At 39.7% G+C, this 15141-nt stretch overlaps 2 protein-coding genes and 1 long non-coding RNA gene across 10 annotated transcripts in view; 1 reads left to right on the plus strand and 2 right to left on the minus strand.

Moving 5' to 3' along the window:
* Positions 1–1544: 1544 nt before the first annotated feature.
* Positions 1545–5295, minus strand: RPS13 (ribosomal protein S13). The gene is made up of 6 exons (NM_001001783.2): positions 5229–5295; positions 4847–4895; positions 3406–3484; positions 2779–2948; positions 2165–2265; positions 1545–1625 (listed from the first exon to the last, which is right to left on the minus strand). Exons 1-6 carry the CDS (start codon positions 5249–5251, stop codon positions 1592–1594), a joined length of 456 nt encoding a protein of 151 aa, NP_001001783.1. The 5' UTR covers positions 5252–5295; the 3' UTR covers positions 1545–1591.
* A 176-nt stretch (positions 5296–5471) lies between these two features.
* PIK3C2A (phosphatidylinositol-4-phosphate 3-kinase catalytic subunit type 2 alpha) overlaps positions 5472–15141 on the minus strand; it is a 65574-nt gene continuing 55904 nt past the window's right edge. For all 8 annotated transcript variants that reach the window (XM_040701355.2, XM_046941999.1, XM_004941407.5 and 5 more), the window contains 11 exons: positions 14049–14185; positions 13149–13318; positions 12329–12485; positions 11621–11730; positions 10852–11059; positions 9816–9940; positions 9305–9422; positions 9127–9208; positions 8559–8668; positions 8187–8312; positions 5472–7662 (listed from right to left, as the gene is read on the minus strand). In XM_040701355.2, the coding sequence (XP_040557289.1) occupies positions 7480–7662; positions 8187–8312; positions 8559–8668; positions 9127–9208; positions 9305–9422; positions 9816–9940; positions 10852–11059; positions 11621–11730; positions 12329–12485; positions 13149–13318; positions 14049–14185 (1526 nt within the window). In that variant the 3' untranslated portion in view covers positions 5472–7479. The remainder of the gene's footprint in view (positions 7663–8186; positions 8313–8558; positions 8669–9126; positions 9209–9304; positions 9423–9815; positions 9941–10851; positions 11060–11620; positions 11731–12328; positions 12486–13148; positions 13319–14048; positions 14186–15141) is intronic.
* On the plus strand, positions 8284–13104 carry LOC112532499. Its single transcript, XR_003075361.3, has 2 exons — positions 8284–8507; positions 12605–13104. It is a non-coding gene; the product is annotated as an uncharacterized LOC112532499 (long non-coding RNA).

Genomic DNA, 15141 nt, shown 5'->3' on the forward strand with positions numbered 1-15141 from the left:
CAGAATATCCCAGCAGTGTAAATGCAAGAGCTGTGTAAACTTCAATCCGACTATGCTCAAAACCACTGTTATCATTTGGTACCACACCAATTTAGAACTGCAATACAGAGTGCCTTGTTCGCTGGCTTGGACTGTCAGCGTTGGCACTTCCTCACTAGGTGGCACTGTTTGCAATACATAACTTTTTTTTCAAAAGGAAAACAAGTGTTTGAAAGTGCCATCTGCTGGTATTTTAATTACTTACAGGTAGCGAATGCAGAGTAACAAATACTCCAAGTGTCTGCACTACTCTCTGCTAACAGCTAATAGATCGTAAGAGACTGATGGGTGCACACCAGGAGCACGGAAGGAAAACCACTAGCAAAGACTCTTAGGAAAAGCTGTTACAACACTAATAGGATCTGATGACTGTTTATATTGCATCTTGTGTAAGGTTCCCTATGCTCAAATTCTGTAAGAGCCGACCTTCTGCTTTCTTCTAGTGGAAAAAGATGCTCTGGGGATTAAAAGCTCTGTCTCCTTCAGTTCTAAATCACTGAAGCAAAAGGTCACACTTCTAAGGACTTGACTGAAAATTTATGAATTGAGGGTTTTTGGACATGTTGGCCATTTTAATTAAGAGATAGAAAGAAACAGCTTAATGCATATTGCCTTGTCAGCAAACAGAGGGAAAGTAGCTTTTCAACTCATCACTTTCTAGTTACTCATGAAATAAGAGCACGTATTTTGACAGCTCACAGAAGCTGGTAATCTAAGATCCAGGCAGATACAGAGTTCAGTCAGAGTGCAGAGCTTTTCTTTAGAACCGTCTTAATCATGAATGCTGTATTTAGCTCCACCATCAGGGCAAAGGAAATGTCCTTCTGCAAAATTGGATCCAGAAGGTACCAGTTTAATTGTTATGATTTAGCGAGTAGCTGCTACACCTTACAAAAATCTCAAGTCTAACTTAGTCTTATTTATATTTACTTAAATGCTTTTTAGTATGGCAAAGATAAGTAGTGCACCAAGATTTCAAAGCAACAACTACAACGGTTCATTAAAACCTTCACTCCCAGTTTCATCCTAGAAGAGGCAAAAGCTGTCAGCCCACTCTCTACATCTCAGCAGAAAGATGACTCTTTTGGTCACAGTTCTTTAGAATTTGGAGGCACATCTTCAGTAATGGTGACTGCAAAACAGCCGCTGCCCTTTGGGTTTAGGCAAACTACCTCAGTGAAGACTTAACACCTGAGGAACACTGAATTGTTCTATTTACACAAACCTCAATGATGATCCCTAAAATTACTTAAAAGTGACACCAACAGTTACTCATACCATGCTCTCAGTTATGAGAAGTGCAACTACAGAGCCCTGAAATGGTCTGCATAGGTCCTCCACATGAGGAATGGATCCACATTAACCTGCAATAATCCACACACCTCTCCAGTTCTGCTTCCCTTCCCCTCCCCTCTTCTCTTGTCAAATCCTTCCTCTCCACCTTTTCTAAGCTCCTGAAAAGGGCAAATGTTTGTAAGACACCAACCACTTAGAGACAACACAAACAAAGTTAATCACAATTTATTCTTTTTCAGTAAGTCATAGTCAGCTCTTATGCGACCAGGGCAGAAGCTGTCGATGATTCACTAAAAACAGAGAGAAAGAGAGAGAAACATTAATTGCAGGGGCGGTTTTTGCAAACTAATTCCCAGAAACATCACTTCAGTTCAAAGCACCATCAGTCCTGAGCTTAATCACAACTTCTATACAATTCTGTACGGGATAAAGAAAGATTTAATTCTCCCTTTTAAAATACAAACAGGATAACAGAACTAAACTTTATTTTCAAAATCCTGGCTAGCTGCACTTGAGCCTTTGCAGAAAGAGAAGCTTGCCTACACTCCTACAACAATTCTCCACTGCTGGCTGGCTTTTCCTAAAGAAGGGACAGCTACCAATGACTACTTTTCCAAGAGCTACTATGCCATCTCTCAATACATTTTTTACACAGTTGTAAGTTCAGATTTATCAGTTAATATTTATGAAAATAACTGTTCTTTGCTGCCTGCTTTACCTATACATCTGATCATAACGTGCTCCTGATCCTCTTGCTCACAGGCCATGCATAGCATTTGCCAGGCCTACAAGACCTCAGTAAAACATCAACATGAAACAGGAGACTTACTACTTCCAGTTGGGTGGCAGTACTCTCTTGGTTTTGTAGTAGCGAGCCAGCCTATGGATTCTGCTTTCAATCAGAATCAAACGGAACTTGGCATCTTTATCCTTTGAAACAAAGTTGTACAGTCACGCACTGCTTTGGTTTCCAGATGACATACATCTCACACGAGCATTGGTGAAGTCAAATATCCAACACTACTGCTACAAAACCCCCATCCCCACTGCCAAACTGCGATGAGATTGGTACCTTCTGAGCAGGACAAGAAATACATGGCTTAAGCAATGCTTTTAATCTCCTTTACACAACGATTACAAAGTCCTTCATTAAAATGCCTCCCCAAACTATTCAATTCACTCAGAGCAGGCAACGAACACGTAGTACAATTAACTTTTTGGTTTGGCAGGAGTGGCTCCTCACATTCCTCTTTTCCCCAGCTACAAAACAGACCACCACCAAATTCCTCTATAAAATGGAGATCTTCAAGTAAACAGCAACCACAACCTTCCAACTAGCATTACGCTGAAACATCACAAAATATTTCAGCTGAAAGTGATCTCAAACAAGGCAGTATTATTTGTGAAAACCAAGTGGCGTTTCCAGTTGAGATTAGCACTCACCTTCCTGTTCCTCTCAAGATGTTTGCGAACAGCAACAGCCTTCTTGATCAAGTGATAAAGATCCTCTGGCAGGTCTGGGGCCAGTCCCTTTGATTTAAGGATTCTCAAAATTTTATTGCCTGTTACAAAACGAACCTGGGCAACACCATGGGAATCCCTCAGGATGACACCTGAAACAAACATTCACATCTTCATCACTGAAAAGAAGAACCTCACATAAACAAATTTTGCTACTTTATCCAACAAAGGTTCTCTCTAAATATTGGTTTCAGTAGGAACTGTTAGTAGCAGCAGACCATAAGTAAGAAAAATTCAACTAGCAGAAGCACAAGCAGAAAGCACGTAACAGACAACTGACCCACACACCGCATATATGCAGGTAACACAGTTGCAGCCCGTGCACATGTAAGCAGAGCTTTAGAGGGAGCCCCAGTACTCAGCAACATTCAATCAGGCAGATACAGCATCTCCTTAACATAGGGTTGGCTGCTACTTGAGGAATGTATAAGTACAGCAGAAGACGTATTTTCTTAACATGTTATTCAACACAGGTCAAGTGTACAATTATATTATCACAGTAAGAGAAAGGTGTTTTGCTTCCATTTAGGAGTTATTCATAAACCTTACCTATTTGTGAGGGAGTCAAGCCTTTCTTAGCAAGCTTGTAGATCTGTTCCTTTACATCATCAGAAGTAAGTTTCAGCCACTAAAGAAAAATACAATAACTAACAAAGAGCACTTAATACAGAGGCACAGACTACCTATGAAAGCCTTCTATACATGATAACAACAGCTGTTTTGTAATGCTTAAGAAAACAACTGAGAAACCATACTTCTGCTGATACAGAAACATACTAAAGTCCTACAGACCAAACCCATCGTCCTTGTGAAAACAGTGGGGGTAGGCAGAGGGGAGGGAAAAAAGTCCTTACTTAATTGAATGCACACAACCTCCAATACAGCTGTTTTACCATTACTTTAACTGCCAGACTTGGCACATAAATGCAAATTTAGAGAGAAAAATCACTACTGCTGGGCCTTGGACGGAAACCCAAAGCTGAGAACCATCTGGCCATTGCCTATTAAATCACTTACAAAAAGTCTTGCAAAAATCTGACCTCAAGTACACGAAGTAACTGAAAATAAACAAGTTGATCTTTATTCTGATAGCACTGTGCTTTTTCTATCCTATTGTACTTCAAACCCTTGATAAAACCATTGTTTCTGTTCTTATTATGGGATAAACAACACCAACGAGCTCAGTTAGTCCAGCTCTCTCCACAAGCTACAGAAGCTCCAAGGAGCTTTTCCCACCCCTCACCTACTTTTTAATGCTACCAAATAAAAAAGAAACAAACAAAAAAAGAAACAAAAGAAACAAGTACAGCACACATTTGGAATTGCTGCGTAAATTGTAAGTCAGAACGGAACGCAAAGCACGCTCAAAACAAGTATAACATTTGAGCATCCCAATCACCGAGGTGATGAAAACGTAATTAGCGCTTCAAGTAGCTCTGTATTACATTTGTTTCATCTTTAAGCCTTAATTCCATCTTCCTGTTTTAACCCTTTTTCAGCATGCGCATCCCCATGCATCCTCATCAGAAATTCATCTTTTCTCCAGCACACAGATCCTCCAAGCCACAGCCTGACAAACCAAGCTAAATGAAACAGCTACCAGCTTAGCTTACTGCTAAACATTAAGTGAGTGGACCCTGAACAAACTAAAGGTATGCCGGGATTACTTAAAGCTAGAGCCCCGACCACTAGATTACAGTGAGTACACATACTAAAAATAAACGAACAGCACCTCAATAATTTTAATGGAAGAGTGGAATAATTTTTTGCCCTAGCAATCAACTGGCCAGCAAACGATCGTCGTTTTCAGGGTCCCTTAAAGGCCACAGGTATAATATTTAGTCACCATACAGCCTAGCAGCCGTTCACGACGCCCAACTCCCTGTTTCGATTCTGTTCAGGGCCCATCAGAGCCGCTCTGCCGGCACCAAATCTCGTCACACAGAGCGGGCCGGGGCCGACAGAGAGCGCGTTCCGGGGAGCTACTCACCGTGGGCACGCTGCGGCGGTAGGGCAGTGCGGACTGGGACAGGCCCTTCCTGTGGGGAGAAAGGCGGCACGCTGAGCGAGGCGGGCCCAGCAGGCCGCTGCGCTGCCCCCGCTCCCAGGAACCCCACTACGAACCCCGCGGCCTATCGTGACGCCCACAGGAGCCCGGCACTGTCCGCCCAGTGCCAGCGTGGAGCCCGGGCGCCTCGGCGCCAGCCTCAATCGCCCCTTCCTTCCCGCCACGTTCCCCTCCGCCGTCCCGCTCCATTCCCACACGGAGCATCGCCCTCCCGGCGCTGCCCAGCGCCCTGCCCGTTCCCCTCTCCCGCCCGTTCCCCCCCCAGCACCCTGGCACTCCCCCACCGGGTCCCCCCGCCGCTCACCCAGGAGCGTGCATGCGACCCATGATGGCGGCGGTGCAAAAGAAGGAGCAACGCGAGGGAGAGGCCCTTCTTCCGCCGGAAAGGACGTCAGCACAGCTAGCCCCGCCCCCTACCCGCACGCCAGCCAATAAGGGGCAGTAACACAACTCTCCGCACGCCAGCCAATCAGGGGCGGCGAGACAGTAATAGAGGAGGATGCGTTTTTTTCACCGGAGCGCGGACAGACCGTTAAAACCGAACAAATCCTTTTTAAACGATTCCGGTTTATTTGTATTCTGTGCTGTAAGACACTGTGCTTTAATAGCAAACTGCAAAAAAGGCAGTACGTATTGCTTTCCTTTTAATTTCACAATGGAACGTTTCACAAAAACAGTAGACTACTTTCCTGTGTTTAAGTGACCGGTGAGTCTGGGATGGAATGGAATAAGTCTGGGAAGCGTCAAGGGAGCAGGAAATGGCGGGTTAGTCACACGGAGGGGTAGTGACGGGCGGTATGCTAAGTGACAAATAGGCAGAAAGGAACTCATTAAAACTGGGGTTTGGGACTCATCAGTGCCCACGAGCATCAGCCCAGTTTCTAACATTCACGACGTTCGTAGCTTTTTAATGGTAATACCTCCTAAGAGATTGGACCGTGAGTATTTTAGGCACCGGGAGATTCAAGTTTATGTCTCGCTTCTGTGCTGAAGGGAGATTGGTCAGTAGTGGGGGAAGGAAAACCAGATTCCGGCAAAGCTTTTTAGCGTAGGGCAGGCAGAAGGCTTCCCCGTGTTGTGTCTTCATTCATCATTGCCTATTTTGCATTAAAAACCCACTCTCTTCACAACCAGTGCTGATAATCTCTCACCCTTTGTCCAAATATGCGTTGATATTTACTACTGAAGTGTGCAACTTAATGCTATTGCTTTGCCTAGACAAAATATGAGCACTCCACACTGAGTAAAGGTGAACGAGGATTCTATGCCTGTAGTGCAGAAGTGACCTATTTATGTAACCCAGGGTATTATTTACAGGAGACAATATTTGTACCCCACTATCGCAGTATATTTCAGTGCTGCTTGGAATTAAGTTTGCTTTGCTTTGTTTTTAAAGTGGAATTAGAATTTAGAATCAGCGCTGCCGTCAACTAAAGAAGAAAGAAAAGTGCAATGAAATTTCTCTCTCAGAAAGCTCTGTTAATGCAGCTGGTCTGCCATCTATCCAGCAGTTGTGCTTTTTGCCTAGTGGCCATCATGGAGATACAGGTAAGTAAATTAGGGGTAGGTGCCGCTTTCATTTACTGTCTGATTCTGTTCTATATTTAATCACTGCACTATTTGTCGTCGTAGAAATTTGACAGTGTTTCAGAACACTGAAAAGCTGGATGCATTTCCTATGGCATCACAGGTTAGGCAGTCTTCATTCAGCTTTTGGAGATCGTGGATAGAAGAGGGGTTACAAATATTTATCGGAAGTTGCACTAATTGTGAAGATCAGCATAAGCAATGTCATTTGTAATGCACACATCTCAGAGGAAGCCTCTCAGTACGACCTGCAAGTTATCAAATATGAGAACATTTTCCCTCTTTGAGGAGCAGAAAGTTAACAGGTATACATATTTAAATACCAGAAGTGAGGTAAAGAGAAGCATTTGAATTAAGGCACCATTATTTACAAATTCCACTATTGGCACTCACTCCAATAAATCACAGAGATGCACTCATCTGGGAGTAAATGCAATGCTAAGGAGTTTTTCCAGCCCTTCAACCTTCATTTCTACAGGCGTGTGTGAAGCCACCAAAACTTTTACCCATCACAGCCTCTGTGATGTCTAGTGTCTAGATGCTAGTGTAAGAATAGTCCTAGAAATATGTAGTTTCTTTAATATCCTCCAGCATCACGCCACGGATGACATAAAACAAAGGAATTATAAAGCAAAAAAATGTGTTATATCCACAGGCCTAACGATTAAGTAATGGTTTAAGCAACCGGTATCTGTTCATTGTATTGTCACAGATGGTTTAAAATCCCCTTCCTTTACCTGCAGCTCTTAAGAAAGGTTCAAAATAATGCTTTGATAACACTGCATAAGAATAATCCAGCAATGGTTTTCTAGAAATCCTCCAAATTAGGCTACATGAAGGTTGGTCCAATTTATCAGTTGAAACGCAGTCTCTTATTTTTAAGATGCACAAGTTATTTTCAAGTCAGAAGATGCACAAAGCACAAGTGAATGCAACTGTTCCATTCTTACTCAGCTGTAGAAATGAGTTCATAGATAGGGCACAGCAGTTAGTCGATACCAGTTAACAGTCTCCTTGCTCAAGTTGAAGTCCTTCAGAGAGAGTGTAATTCCACCCAAGAAGAAGTTCTCACGTAATGATTCCGCACTGAGCACACTCAGCTGGAGTTCTCTCTGCTTCAGAGTTTCCACGCTATATCCACTGTACACGAGCTGGAAGGTAAGAAGTCAAGAATTTTGGTTATTCAAATGAAGTGACACAGGTGGCTCCTTTTTCTGCCTGCCTCACCACTGATGTTGAATTGCAGATCGCGGCCATTCCATACGTCTGCTTTTCTGAGGCTAGGCTGAAGCCCATGCATATTTCATTACGTGCTCTTAAGTGTTTAAAAGGACCAATGTTTTTAGATAGAAGTACTGTTTACCTGTGGTATGTTCTGAATTCATTCTTTTCCACATTCTGAATCAATGAATCGAGGGAAGAATCTTTAGTTTTAAGACTCTTTCACTTCTCACCATCACTCCTCAAAGTCAAGTCTAAGAAATTTCTGCTAATTTGTAACATAGGCCCATTTTATTCTTTATTTTTTTTAACAAGGCACAAAAAGTTTTGGAAACAAGTTCATTTTGGATTTATATATGTATTTGCAGGGTGATTTTAGACAAGATTTCGATTACTGCTTAGAATAAAAGATGATAGCAAACCATACAGAGTTGCTACAAAAAATTGAACTTGCCATTTCATTGAAAGTTGGATTTCTCGTCTTCCGGGAGATTTTGGTTTTGCGTTTGGATGTTTTGTGCGTGTCTGGCAATAAGTATGTTTTTACGTAGGGATTTGGATCTGCACCATCTTCTGTAACCTGGAATCCAAAACCAAGACGTGTTAGAAGATGAGTTGGAAAAGTAGTTATTGCACGCTTACACGACTACTTTCGAATTGCTAGTCTTAACCACCAGGCAGATCAAAAGCAGCAGCTGATGTAAGTTTGCAGTGGGAGAGTTTGGAGGAAGAGAGATATCTCTCATCATTCCTACGCAGATCGTAAGTCCAGAAGGTAATTGACAAAATAGTTTTTGGCAGTGAGCTTCTCTCTTCTCTTACTTACCAGATCTTTGATGTGCATCACCATGATAAACAGAGTGCTATTTCTGTATGATATGGATAGCTTCACTTCTCCACCCACTTTGCCTGAGGTAGGACTCGATGGACTTGCATCTGAAAAAATACACAATTATTTCCTCTGTGAATATCTGTACGTTTTCATCAGTACTGCACTAATTATATACAGGTAGAAAAATAAATGCACGGTTTAGACTAAGTTCGGTTTCTGATTTACACTTCTAATTCCCCAGTAAGATGGCAAGGCGATAGGTTTTAATGATTTTTGCATTCTCTTGTTCAGATTGTTGGAAAATCAGAACAAAAACTTGAATGATTTTCTTAAGCCATAAGCAAGCCCAGTGATCACATGTACTGTTGTAATTCTTGGCATGCTTTTTATTTCCTTGGAATTGTATGCAACCATATTTGGAAAGGAAGATGTGCACACTTCTCAACGAGGAAAAATTCCAGTTAATTTCAAAAGACTCTTTATAAATCACATTTTAAAAGTGTCATACTATAGTCACCCAGTTTATAAATACTCCACCTCTTGCCCCACAGACATGACCTACCTGTAGATCTGGCTATTCCATCTATTCCTTCCACTTTGTCATCACGAAGCAATGGATGGAAAAATGTATAGACAAGATCACACTAAATTTGGAAGAAATTTTATATATTAGATTAAATGTTAACGAGCACTAAGATCCAAAAGCCTCCCCTGGATTTGCTTAAGTTACTTAAACTCACTTCTGCCACCTCTGGAGAACTGTTCATCAGACTCTGTATGTAGCTGTTGAGCTCCACTTTTCTTTTAGCAGCTACGTCTTTGATATGTGTTCTTCCCAGAACCATCTTATTAGGAAAGCTATAAGAGAAGAACAAGGTGAAGTTTGCAGTTAATTTTTCTGTAGTGCAGTTAAATTTCATTCTAATTTCCATCCTGAAGTGTTGACGTCTATTTTTGACATCGATCATAAATGGAGACACGGGCATCCTAATATATAATGATGTTAAAGAAAAGGTAGGAAACTGTTATAGGTAATTGTTACAAATGATAAATCACAAATTGAAGGCACAGAATAGCTCCTCTAGTTTTCCTCCTTCAATCTTGAATATTATATTTTTCTCCCTTAATTGCCACCTTTGAGGTCTAGTTCACTGCTCAGCAGTTTTGTCTCAGCTATCTTTAACTCCACCCTAACTAGGATCATTCTTTACTGAATTCATTATTATAGTGATGAATGAGTGAGAAACATACCCTGGTAACTTCCAAAGTGGAAAAAGAATGCCAAGTTTGTTGTGGAGTTCCTGGAACTCATCAAATGTTCGGAAAACAAAAGTTGGCTCAGCTTGTCCTTCTCTCAAAACTCTCACCACATATATCTGCCAAAAATGCACATTAAAAAGATAGAAAGTAGTAGTAATGTTAAAGAATTTACTTAAATACTGTTCTTTTTTAAACATTCAATTTTTTCTACTCTGGTAATCTTTCTCCTACATAAATTTTCCAGTGTTTGCATTTCATATTGAAGTTTGAATTATAAATCACCCTACTGAAATGTTACTGCAAAGTAACATTACATGATTTTCCCATAAAGCAGCTCTACATCTGACAATGAGATAAAAGCAGTTAAGGCTAAGCTGTCAGCATTCTCCATTTTAAGCCTCATTTTAAGTTCATACTCTGTATCAGGTGTACAAAATGTAATACATCTAGACACAGCTGGAACTACTGTGAATATTTACAGGTCCAGACTCTCAAAGCAACAGCTTGATAGACAAACGTACATACATTGCCTTATATAAAAGGAAATCTTTCAAATGCTTGAGATGCATCCCCAGGACTCAGTTATTCATCTCATTAAGAAAGGAAAAATGAAAGCTGAGAAATTGGACAGAAAATTAAGTTCAGTGAACTCATAAATGAGTCAAATGTGTATTTTTAAAATGTGCAACTAAACAGAAGGATGTTCCATTACCTCAGCAGTTTCCTGGAAGATCAAACACTGCTTTGGCTTAGAACTGGAGTACTCAAATACATTCATAATGCAGCAATTCCATATAAAGCTTTTCTTTTGTTCTGTAAGCTTTACCTTACCTAATTGGTGTCTGCCAGATTAGGTCATTTGCAGCAAAAACAACTTGGAAACAGATATACATTAGCTCACTTTTTAAAACAACTTGAGGAAAATTGAGCTTGGGGTTGACCAATCCAAGACAACAAACAGCAACAGAAAAAAAAATGGGAAAGAATATGGTTGCATTGAGTGCAAAAACAGATTCCACATACTTACGTAATGCTTATCTGGATTGTATCTCTTCTGATATGTAAATACAGACACCTGTTTGATGCGGCCATCTTGTTTAAGAGAATATGTTTTAGCAGAAAATGAGAGGATGGGTTCATCATTAGAAGGTAGTCCTGAGAAACGCAGCTGAGCCAAGTTATGAATAAAGAAGTTGAACTTTGTGGCAACACTTCCCAGACTGGATTCAATCAACCTGGAGTAGATAAAATAACTTCAAATTCTATAACACACAAAACCCTCCTCATCACTCCAGTCCAGCCCCATTTAAAGTGGGATAGAGTAATACATTTTGTCACACAGCAACAAGTCACTTACACTATATGCACACACTGATTTGCTCTTATTGGAAGTGTAATCCTTCCCTCCCCAGTGGGCAGAAGTGCTTTTGGAAAAGCTTCTTTATACTGCATGCATTTCAAGGATATCAACATGTACACTACTATTAAGCAATCTGGGATGCATTCAAAATGTGACTCTCAAACAGCAGAACAGAATTACTCTATTTCAAGCAATTCTTTTGCACAAGGTAATTCTTAAAGGCAAAATATTTTAGCACAGCTATTAATCATACATGAAACTGATCTTATCTTTGCAGTTCACTGGTTAGGTGATGGGTGTTCTTTGGTTGCATAACCTAACTACTCAACTTCTACAGCCACCTTTGCAACATCTTTAGTACATTGATCTGAAGCAGAGGGCTCCCACTAAAAGGATGATACTGGTGGATATTTTCGTTCCCTCACTTAGCCAGTACCTTGTAAAGAAAATGGTAGCTTCTGCATCTGTTGTTTGAGGTTGGAGAGCATCCTGGACGTACTTCAAGTCCTGCACCCCACTTAGTTCAGGTAACCCAGAAGAAAGCATCTGCAGGAAAATTAATGTGCAGTTTTAACAAATAAAATTTGATTTTACACTGAAATAATTAAACTCTTAGACCTTCAAAGTCATTTGAAGCTGTGATAAATTGCTTAATGCTAACAGAGGTAGTCAACGATTACTTTCAATCAGCAGCTATTCCCCTGTGTGTTTCTGCTGAGTTAAAAGCAGCTAACAAAGCTTTCATAGAATCACAGAATTGCTCAGGTTGGAAAAGACCTTAAAGATCATCAAGTCCAACCACAACCTGACCATCTTACCCTAACCTCTAACAACTCTCTGCTAAATCATGTCCCCTTTGCAGAGTAATTCATTATTATGTATTCTTAATATTCTATATATACCATAGAATATTTATTCTTAATATGTATATATTCTTAATTTTAAACTCTCAGGAGGCAGGTAGGTAGTTTAAAAAAAGAAGCCTAAAAAAAATCATCACATACAACCTTCCTAAAAATGTACATCTGATATTTCTTGCTTTTAAAGGAACGTGTCAAGAGTTCCTGCACATAAAGAACTTAGGATTTAATAACTATCCAACATTACAGACCAAATTTCAACTAACGTTAATAAAAATGCTTACCAGGGAAAGTAGGTTAAGGAAGAGGTTTGCATGTTTCCTTATCAAATTGTAAGCTTGACAACAGAGATCCACAAACAACTGAAAGCGAATAGTGGGTTTTTCACCACCATTAATGACATAAGCCATGTCAGATGTTAGCACAAATGGAGCCCGATCCCTGTTCATAAAAGCACATAATTCATATGTTACTTACAAGGTCTATTCACTTTGTCACGTGCTTCCCTCCATTCCCACCCCCAGGTATTGATACCCATTAATACCACTTTACTTTTCTAGGTTGGGTTCAGCTACTCAGGTTTCCTGCACATTCCCATGGACCTACTTCAGAATCTCCTGGAGCAACACTTGGAGGCCAGGTTAAATTACAGTGCCTTTCATCCCTCATTTCTAGAAGCCACAACACACAAACACAAGATGTCTGGCTTTTGTAAGTGTTTCAAGAAAATCCCCACTGAGATTTAAGCATATTCAGCACAGAAATTCTTAAAGAATTAATGCAGTTTTGAAAAGTGTGTTAAATATTGATCCTTATTTCAACCTACCAGAAGCTAGGACAGTAACTTTATTTGAAAGCTATGCCTAGGTGCTTTGACTTAAAAAAAGAAATTCTAGAGATGAGATTATGAAAATGGAAAACTGGAAACTTCTCAGAATTAATTCTATACAAGCAAGTTTGAGGGCATTCTGCAAACTCAGTGATTAGATTGGAAGATATTAGCTTCATACTAAAAACTGCATGTCACAGGAATTTAAATGTTAATGCTTATTAAAATATATATTAAAAAAATCACTTCATTCTCTGCTTAGCAATGGAAAATACCTTTTAAAGCTACCAAACATTTGCGCGTGACCCAGAAACTTTCCAAAGTCAATGTGAAACATATGCCCTGTGTTTCGAAGCATTATGTTATCGTTGTGGCGGTCACAAATTCCCAGGACGTAAGTAGCGACACAGCATCCTGCACAAGAATAAATGAAGTTTTCTGAAGCCTGGGAAGGGAAGGAAAGAAAAAAAAGAAAATGAACTGAGAATAAACATCCATGGAGAAACAGCATCCATGCATTCAACAGTCAATCTTGACAAGGGTAAAATGCAAGCCAGATAAAACAGGTCCTAAAATTTACCTTTTTCTGGACAGCATTCTCTGGATGGCTTTGCAAAAATCTTTTGAAATCATAATCTCCAGCAAAAAACATGTTTGCTTTGTTGTTTTTTTTTTTTTTAAATAAATGCCAGATAAAGGAGGATTTGAAGGCAAGAGACAAAGTGTAAGTAGTATATGTGAAGGGAGGGGTACATGAGATTTATTCTCTAGTGTATATTAACAGCACTCTAATCAGTAGGAAACATTTTATTCTTGGTATTCTATGTCCCAAGAGACCCCTGCTCCTAAACCACAATGAAGAGCAGCTGGCATTCCTTCCTATCGTCAACAAGATGGAATGGAATATGGGCAGGAAGGTTCAACCTCTACTGCCATACCACCAACATCTGCCTCTGAACCAACATAATACAGCAGAAGGCATTACTTTTGGAGCAGACCTCAGAAGGGAGGTCTTCATCAACTCTTCCTGAAGAATAGGAAAAAACTGAGTTTCCTAAAGCTTTAAAACAAAAACCTCAAAGTAAGGTCAGGAACAAGAATTGCTCTCTCAAAAGCAATCCTTATTTATCCCATTTTAAAGGGCCTTCAAAAGAAGAATACTGAAAAAAAATTACCTTTTCGTATTCCTCCTCTGTAGGATTATACTTTCGCAACCATTCTGCCAGAGGCTTGTCTTTAAAAGAACCTGTCACTCCATATTCCACTTGAATTTTCCTAAGTGTTTCCGATGCAGGAACGAGTTCTACCATACCTTCATATAAAATATAACAAAACATCATCTCCATAAGTTATAGTGCATTTTCACTATTTGGTATGAAGTTTATTGACAGTGATTGATTTCATAATTTAAGATTAGCTTATTTCAAAATCCAGCTAGATGTAAAAAGTGCTATTAGTCTATGAAGCATTTCTGCAAACTACATTACAATGCTTTGCCATGAAGCACATAGAGATTCAATTTAGGTTTACTTTATTACAACTAGTTATGGTTGTTTAAATACACACATATATTATACTTTTACTCAAAGCATTACCACCTAATTACTCTCTAGTACATAAACTAGTACTGGTCTATAACTACAAACTCTCTAGTACATAAGCTAGTATTGGTCTATAACTAATAACTGTAAAATATTTTGATACTGTCATTTCTCAAAGACACAGCCTAGCAGCCTAGTAACTTCTACTAGTGAGTGTTGAAATAGACCAGCCTGCCTTCATAAATAAGGCAAAGTGGGATTTATATGCGGCCTTATTTTGGAGACATCATTTACTAGAAATATTTGTAGAGCTAGATCATAAAAAGAAAACATTTTACTAAAACAGCTTGAATTCTATCTTGGCAAGAGCTACTATGAGAAAATCTGCAATTTATGTCTATTTTTACTTTTCACTTGAATCCTTCAAGTACTTTAGGGATACTAGTATTAGTATCAACAAAAAAATGCAACATGCTATGCAATCAAGTCATCGCTCCAAGTAGGAAGAAATGCCATCTGCTTCTTTAAGAAGCAAAAGCTTTTCATAATTTGAAGCTTTTGGTCTAGTTTCATCAACCTGAATTTTCAACTCTTTCATATACGTATTTGGGAGTTTTCATCATGCTGTTCTGACCGAAGAGATAAGTTTGTGCTGACCCTCTTTAAAGATCCCGTGTTTCCTATTGGCTATCTGTAGAGGATTAGTGACTTAACTTGCATAAATCAT

The sequence above is a fragment of the Gallus gallus genome, chromosome 5 (genome assembly GCF_016699485.2).
Source record: "Gallus gallus isolate bGalGal1 chromosome 5, bGalGal1.mat.broiler.GRCg7b, whole genome shotgun sequence".
Lineage (NCBI taxonomy): Eukaryota > Metazoa > Chordata > Aves > Galliformes > Phasianidae > Gallus > Gallus gallus.